This window comes from Aureococcus anophagefferens, assembly GCF_000186865.1.
Source record: "Aureococcus anophagefferens unplaced genomic scaffold AURANscaffold_129, whole genome shotgun sequence".
NCBI lineage: Eukaryota > Pelagophyceae > Pelagomonadales > Pelagomonadaceae > Aureococcus > Aureococcus anophagefferens.
Genome location: NW_008705677.1, coordinates 2,287 through 10,145, shown reverse-complemented (window position 1 = coordinate 10,145; position 7,859 = coordinate 2,287). Strand labels below are relative to the sequence as shown.

At 69.7% G+C, this 7,859-nt stretch overlaps 1 protein-coding gene across 1 annotated transcript; it reads right to left on the bottom strand.

Annotated features, from left to right (window-relative positions):
* Positions 1-3: 3 nt before the first annotated feature.
* AURANDRAFT_34692 (hypothetical protein) lies at positions 4-186 on the bottom strand (the record flags this gene model as incomplete). Its single annotated transcript, XM_009044090.1, has 1 exon — positions 4-186. A coding segment is annotated over one exon (183 nt), but the record flags the coding sequence as incomplete, so codon positions are not given.
* Between the last annotated feature and the right edge of the window lie 7,673 nt (positions 187-7,859).

Below are 7,859 nucleotides of genomic sequence, written 5' to 3'. Positions count from 1 at the left end.
GTCCAGCGTCACGGACCGCACGAAGCTCAGGTGCGTGCCCAGGCCCCGGTGGAGCCCGCTGCAGTTGAAGCAGATGAAGGTCCCCAGGGAGCACGACGCCCAGTTGGGCTTGGGCGCGCGGCAGTCGGCGCAGTGCATGTTCTCGGGGCGCTTGCTCATCTTCTCGACCTCCTTGCGGATCGACATGGCGCCGGAGGGGGGGCGCGAGGTCCGCACGAGTCGGCGGTGCTGGTTGGCAGGCCGTCGACTGGCGGCGAGAGACGACGTCGTCCTGGGAAACAAAGCTCCACAGCCTCGGGCTCGCGCGCGTGCCGGGGGTCGACTTCGGCCGAGGGGCCGGCGCCACCGGGATCCCGGCGGCGATCCGGCGCGATCCCGAGCGATCCCAAGCGATCCCGAGCGATCCCGCGCGATCCGGGGCGATCCGGGGCGATCCCGAGCGATCCGGCTGAGTAGTACCGCCATACCCTACTCGTCATGGCCAGAAGGTCGGCCGGCGGCCGACGCCGACCCGCGACGACGCCGGTGGCGGCGCAGGCGCTCTGAGAAGCCAACGCCGATCGAGAGCATGCTCTTCGGCTTCGGCCCCGAGCGCTGCACGCCGCGCGCGTCGTTCCAGGCGAGGAACAATCGTCGCCACGGCCGGGCCTGCTCGTCGCTTCTCGAGGCGAGCGCGCGCGACGTCGTGCGAGCCGGAGCTCGTGGTCGGCCTCATGCTCTTCGGGGCGAGGGCGGCGGCTTCGCCGGACGCGCGCGCGCCGGCCCCGGCCGCCGCCGCGGCGCACCAGGTCCTGCGTAGACGTCGCCTGGGGCGCGATGCCACCCTGGATGCCCATGGGCGCCGGCGACGGCCGCGGCCGCGGAGTCGGCGCGGCGGAGTCGGCGCGCGCACCGGCGGCCGGCCGAACCTCGCGCCCGACGGCGGCGTCGCCGCGGCCCGCGACGGCTGGCTCGCGTTGCTCGACGGCGACGTCGAGTCGGGGCCGACGAAGCTCGCGGAGCAGCTGCAGGCGCTCGCGGCCCAGCTCCAGGCGCTCGCGGCCGACGGGTTCGACTTCTGCTGCTGCCGCGCGCCCGGCGACTACCCGAACTAGTCCTTATAGTTCACGACCCGGGTCGTGCGCCCGCGCTTCGAGGTCAACACGCGCAGGGTCTCGGGTGCGGGCGCGCGCTCGCGCCGTGTCGCGCGGCGGCGCTCTTGCTGGTCGTCGTCCTCCTCGGCGCTGGAGTCGTCGTCCTCCACCTCCTGCTCCGCGTCGCCGCCATCGACCTCGCGATAGCCTCTGCTGTGGGCCTCCGTCCTCACGTTCAAGTACTCCAGGAAGTCCTGCTCGAACGTGTACACCGTCGAGCAGTCATGCCACTTGGCCTGCGACTTCTCCATGGGGATCACGATCGCGTTCCCGTCCCTGTCCTTCAGCAAGTTGCCGTACAAGATGAACTCCCTGTCCGCCGTCAGCACGAAGTCGCGGCTCGTCGCGTCCGCGTGCTCCCACGGCTCGACCCAGAAGATGGTCATCTGCCTCCTCTCCGTCGCGCTGCTCTTCTTGAGCGACTCCGTCGTGTGCGCGGCACACCAGAGAGCGGCGTCTTCGCCCTCGATCATAGCAAAAACAATATCACCAACAAGGAACGCATGCGTGGAGCGAGAAGCACGTCCTTGATCTACAACAGGCCCCATGGATTCGAGCGCCTTCGAGAACGACAAGTACCGCTGTCCGCCGGGCTCCGCCTCGTACAGCTGCTTGCACATCATCGGCGGCTGGAACCCCAGGCGGTATTTGTAGCTGCTCCGCACGGTCTGTGTCCTCTGGCTCGCGGCCATGTGCGACGCGGCGATGACGATCTCGTGGAGCGACTGCGTCGATTTGAGCTCGGCCGCGCTCAAGCGCTGCGGCGCCTTCCGCTCGGCCTCCTCCCGGAAAATGGCCTGGACGTTGTCAGCCATGACGTCGGCCTTCTCGGCCTGCTGGTACTGCGTCCACCGGTCCGTGTGCCACGAGTACCGGTTCCGGCAACGGCGCGCGATCGCGTTCATCATGTCCTTGCCCTTGCCCCCACTGTACTGCCGCTGGGTGGGCATGTCGGAGGGGCTGGAGAGGACAAAATCTCCGAAGGCCCTCTCGACCTTCCCCTCGTTCACGAACGCGGAGGTCCGCGACGCGGCCAACAGCGCGGCGCCGCCGTGCTCGAGCTCCTCGCACTGCCGAGGCCACTGCTCCAGCGACTCGACGGTGATGTCGAAGCCCTGGACGGTCCTCGTGCAGGGCCCGCCTTCTGGCCCGGCGATGGCCTCGAAATTCGCGATCAGGCGGCGTCTGGCCGCGTCGTTGGACACGAAGTAATCCCGGGCCCCTCGCAGGCACTGGATCCCGTCCAAGAAGGTCAGCTGGCGCGCCATGCGCTGGCTCTGGTCCATCTTCTTCGGCATGTACCCCGTCGCGAGGTAGACCTGCTCGACGGCGGACATGTACTCCACGGCGAACGCGGTCGGCGTGAGCGCGCAGACCGAGCCCGACTCGTGCGCGCCGCCGTAGCAGCACACGTACCAGCTCGTGGTGCCAGGCTCGGCGCTGGCCCCTAGCGGCTCGTCGAAAGCCGCGTGGGCGGCGTCGCCATCGGCGTTGCCCGGGGCGCCGCTGCCCCAGACCGCGACGGGTCGGGCGTCGGAGGCAAACTCGTGGCACTTGTGCGCCCCCGCGTCGGTCACGAGGACGTTCCCCGACGCGCCCACGGCGATGCCGTACGCCTTGGAGAAGCCGCACGCCCAGGGCTTCGCGGCCCGCGACGCGCCGTTCGACAACTCGAGGGCCACGACGTGTCGCCCGTCCGCGACGAGGAGCGCGTTCAGCCCCGCGTGGTACGCGACGTCCGTGGGCCGCACGAGCCCGGTCCACCCGAGCTCGGGCAACAACGTGCCGCGCTTCGCCGTCTTGCCGACGGACAACTCGACGAGCTTGACCGTGAGCTCGCGCACGTCCGCGAAGGCCAAGTACGTCTTCGTGCCCATGCTGAAGACGTCGAGCCCCTCGGCTCGGATCTTGGACGAGCCCAGGTCCAACGCCTCGACCGTGTGCTTCTTCCCGACGCTCTCCGCGTGGTCTATCACGATGATGCGCTCGTGCTCGACGTCGGCGACCAACGCGTACTCCTCCTGCGCCGGACGCACGACGAGGACCGCGACGCCCGCGAGGACCGCGACGCCCGTCGGCGACTTCGACGCCCGCGGCTCGACGAGCTTGCGGATGCGGCACGGGCTGTGCCTGTCGCCCATCCAGACGCCCGTCTCGGGGTCGACGAAGACGAACTCGCCCCTCGTGTTGGACGCGACGTGGACGGGCCGTCGGACGAGTTTGTGCTCCGCGGCCATCGCGGACCAGGGCCGGATCCACTCGGGCACGACCTCGAATTTGACGCGCTCCGCGTCGCGCAGGACGCCCTGGACCTCGGGGCAGACCGTCAAGTACGCGACCTCGTCGCTGTGCCGGTCCTTGTAGAAGATTACGTCCGTCGTCACCGACTCGCAGAGCCGCCGCGCGAGCGTCGCGTTCTTGCTCGTGCCGATCGCGGCAAGCATCGTCGTGCAAAAGGTCCCCTTCGAGCTCGCGGAGCGATAATTTCGAACGTGGGCGACCATGGATTTGCAGAAGTGCAGCAGGCCGAACCCGCCCCGGCGATACCACGCGACGCCTTCCGGCTGCTGCTCGCGCGCGATGAAGTTCTCCTCAAACTCCATCCTGTCGTTGTATATGGGCATGCCCGCTCGCTGCTCGGTGGCCTGGTCCGACGCGAAGTGCACGGTCGAGAGCGCTACGCAGGGGGCCGCGGAGGTGCACGACGGGTCGTTGACGCACTGGTCGCACGGCTCGCCCGGGCCGCCCGAGTGCGTGCAGACCGTGCCCTTGCGGATGCAGTGGTTGCACGACTCGATCTGCTGCCCGATGTTGCCGACCTTCGCCGCGACGCCCTCGCCGTTGAGCTTGCGCGCGACGTACTCCGTCGCGACGTTCAGGGAGAACGTGTCCCTCACGTCGCTCACGACGTACTCGCACACGTCGCTCACGAACTCGCGGCTCTTCAACGCGATGGACAAGTCGTTCGGGCTGGCGGCATAGAGGCGCTGGACCTCGCGCGCGGGCATGGGCGGGTCGATGCCCCGGAGCTCGTAGCTCGGGACCGTCCGCGTCGCCCTCGCGGACGAGATCGCCGCGCTCTGCGCGAGGAGCTCCTCGTCGAGGCGCAGCACGAGGTCCGCGGCCTCCACGCCGTCGGCGGGCGCACGCCATGGCTCCGCGACGACGAGTTCGACGGGATCACGGCGCTCCTCGTCGATCACGAGGCAGACGTGGACGACGGCGTCCTTGGCGAGGCGCCCGTGCGCGACGACGACGTCGAGGACCGCGAAGGAGAGGACGGGCTGGGACTCGCCCTGGGACATCACCGTGGGCGCGTCGAGCTTGAGGTCGACGTCCGTGACGCGGCACTCGGCCGCGTACGTCCCCTGGGACAGCCCGCGTTCGTCAAAGAAGACGGCGACGGGGATTTTGACGGAGCGCGGCGACGTGATCCTGGGCGTGGGCATGCCCATGGCGATGTGCTGGAACGCGAGCAAGCACGGGCTATAGACCCCAGAAGCAGTGAAAGCCCCTTTGCTGTCGTGCCAGCGCTGGATCGTCCTGATCGGCACCTACACGGGCGGTCGGCGTCTGCGCGCGCTCGCGCTCGCGGCCGCGCGCGCGGTCACGGCCGGGACCGGGCGCTGGCCGCGCGCCGCTGGCAGATTCATGTCCTCGGCGTTGAGCTCGCGCTCCTTTCTGACGACGGCGCCTCCGCGCGCGACGGCGTCGCTCGCGGCGGAGACGTGGCGGTCCGACTCGACGGCCAGCGCGAGGCGGCCGAGGGCGTGAGAGGCGCTGGGCGCCTCGTACGAGAGGATCCGCGCTGGGAGGCTCTCGGCGCCCTTCTCTTCGACGCTGACGCGCGAGCCCTGCTGGAACACCCGCGCGACCGACGTCGAGTGCGCGACCTCGACGACCACTTCGTTCGCCGCGTTCGCCGCGGAGCCGCGCGGGACGACGGACTCGCACTTCACGCTCAGCTCTCGCTTGGAGCCGTTCCCGTGATGGCCCTTCCCGCACAGGAGGCGGTACGCGCGCCCCGTGCCCAAACAGAAGACGACGGAGCAGAGCGCGGACCACGCGGGCGCGACGCGCTGCCACGCGCTGATCGCGCGCTCAAGTAAGGACATGATAAGGACGGCGATCATCTCGATCGCCGGGTGCGCGCGCGTAATTCGCCCGGACCTACGGGTCACTGCGTTGTTAGAGGGGGAGAAGTGGGGAAGGTTGTTGCACCTGATGAGATGGTGCAGCCAAAAGGCGACGGGCTCGGCGTCGCGGATGTCTAAAGACACGCTGACGGCGTCGCGGCGGAAGGGGTCCGGGGGCACCGCATCTGCCTGTTAGAGCGCGGCGTCTTTGTGACCGCGGAACCGACGCGCGTCTTCACGGACGCCGCTCCCCGTCACCTCGAGGCCCGAGAGGACGCACCGGACCCGCTGCCCGTCGTGCGTGACCTCGAGGGCGTCGAGGTCCACGCGGGCGTCGCTCGCCTTCTCCAAGCGGAGCGCGTAGATCTTGCCCGCGAGCAAGTCCTTGTGCACGTTCTTGAGGTGCTTGAAGAGGTTGAAGGGCTGGCTGAGGTTGCCGAGCTTCACGTCCTCGCCGCATACGGGGCACTGTGCGAGCACGGGGTTGACGGCGTAGCCCTTGTCGCCGAGCGCGCGCGCGAGGTTCGTCTCGAGCTCCTCGAACTTCTGGATCGCGACGGGCGCCGCCTGCATGAGCTCGTCGCACTCGTCCGTCCAGGCGGTGCTGCTGGCGATCTTGAGCCGCCGCGCGAGCTCCTCGGCGCCCCGGCGCACCCGCCCGGTCTTGGACGTGAGCGACGCCTCGCCGACGCGGAGGACGCGCCGTCGCGCCGTCGTGTCGCGCTTCTCGAGCGCGCCGAAGAACGACCCCGCGTCGGCGCTGCGCATGCGGTGGAGCACGGCCTCCAACGTGATCTCCGAGCTGACCGTGTAGATCTGCTCCTTCTCGCCCTGGCCCTTGGTCTCCGTGATCTTGAGCGTCACGGGCATATTCTTGGGCGCGTCGAATTCCACGAGGAGCGCGGTGCGGAGGAACTCGAAGTTGGTGTCGTCCTTGATGAGCACGTGGGTGGTCCCGCGCTCGTCGCCCTCCACCGTCGCGTCCTCGACGCAGAGCATCTGTATCACCGTGCCGGTACCGCGCCGCGCGGCCGTGATCGGCGCGCCCGCGGTCTCGTTCGCGCGCGAGCTGCCGAACAGCGGAGATGACGGCGAGCGCCGCGCCGCATGGTGCGGGGGCGACGGCGAGCGCCGCTCGCGCGAGCTTGACGGCGAGCGCGAGCGGCGGCACGGCGCCGAGGCGCGGAAGGAGCTCCTGGGCGAATGGCTCCGCCGGCTCCGAAAGCGGCTCTCGTCGCTCGACGATGAGCGGCGCTCTCGGCGCGCATGCCGTGAGCTGGAGCCCGAGCCACGCGAGCTGTGCTGGCGGCGGCGCCGTCGGCCGCGGCTGCTGCTTCGGGAGCGGCGGTCCATCTCTTTGTTTTTGCCGGGCTTAATTAGCGAAGCACACGCTTCTTGAGGCTTTGTTGAAGTTTTGAAAGCCACGGCGGCCGCGACGAGTCGGCCGGCGCGTCCCCAAGCTTCCGGCGCGCGCCGCGGGGCCGCCGCTCGTCGAGCCCGCCGGCAAGACCCTGTCGGCTGTACTTCACTAGCTGCTTCACGCCGCGGCGTGCGCGCGCGCGGCGCGCGCTTTGCGAGCCCCCCTACGCGCCGCCCCCGACAGCGAGGGCGAGGTCCGCTTCCGACCCCGCCCCCTGATACGTAGGGATCGCGCGTGGGTCGCGTGGGCCCCGGCGGCCGCGAGCTCGTCGAGGTACGCGCCGAGATCGCGCGCGGGCGGGTCCTCGGCGACGTCGTAGATCTTGCCCGCGACGCGGTCGACGGCGAAGGCGTGCTCTGCCCCGTTCGAAAGTTCGACGCCCACGATCACGGCGTCCGAGTCGGACGCCGCGATCGCCGCGCGGACGTCCGACGACGCGAGCGAGAACCCGACAGGGTTGAAGCCGACGCGCGCGAGCCACGGCGTCAAATCACCGAAGCCCATGCGACTCTCCTTCCAGAGGGGAGGGGCCTCGTGCCCCCGGGCGAGGAGGAGGGCGCGCACCGCCCCGTCGAGACAGTGGCCCCCGGACGAGTCGGCTGCAGCCGCGGCCGTCGCGGTCCCGGTGGGTTCTCCCGGGAGCGAATCACCGGGGTCCCCCACGTGCGGGCCCAACGAGATGGCAGCGGCGCACGCCTCCTGCGACCCGAAGCCCAACGACACCAACGGGTGGTGCCACCCACTCTTTTCGCGCGCGGCGCGGAAGTGCGACGGGAGCGCGCCCTCCAAGCAACCCTCTTCGACGACGACCCACTCCCCCGGGAACTTGTGCCTCGCGAGTTGGATGCCCGCCGTGCCGCGCAGGCGCGCGAAGAACATGCACCCGAAGTAGGTCAGTCGGTCGACGGAAAGACCGTAATCGTTTGCCACGACGCGGAAGGGCGCCACCTCCCTCGTCGGCGTGTAGAACAGCTCCGAGAGAAACATCGGATCCTTTTCCATGTCCAGCGGCGCTGCGATGCGGTCACGATAGAGCGGTTCCGTCACCACGCCCGCGCGGTCCAGCCCAGTGAAGCGGAGCATGAGCCTACAAAAAGCGCGCGACTTCGTGTGGGGCAGCCGCGTTCAAAGGTTGCGCCCGGCCAATGATATGCGAGGTATCTAGTTTCG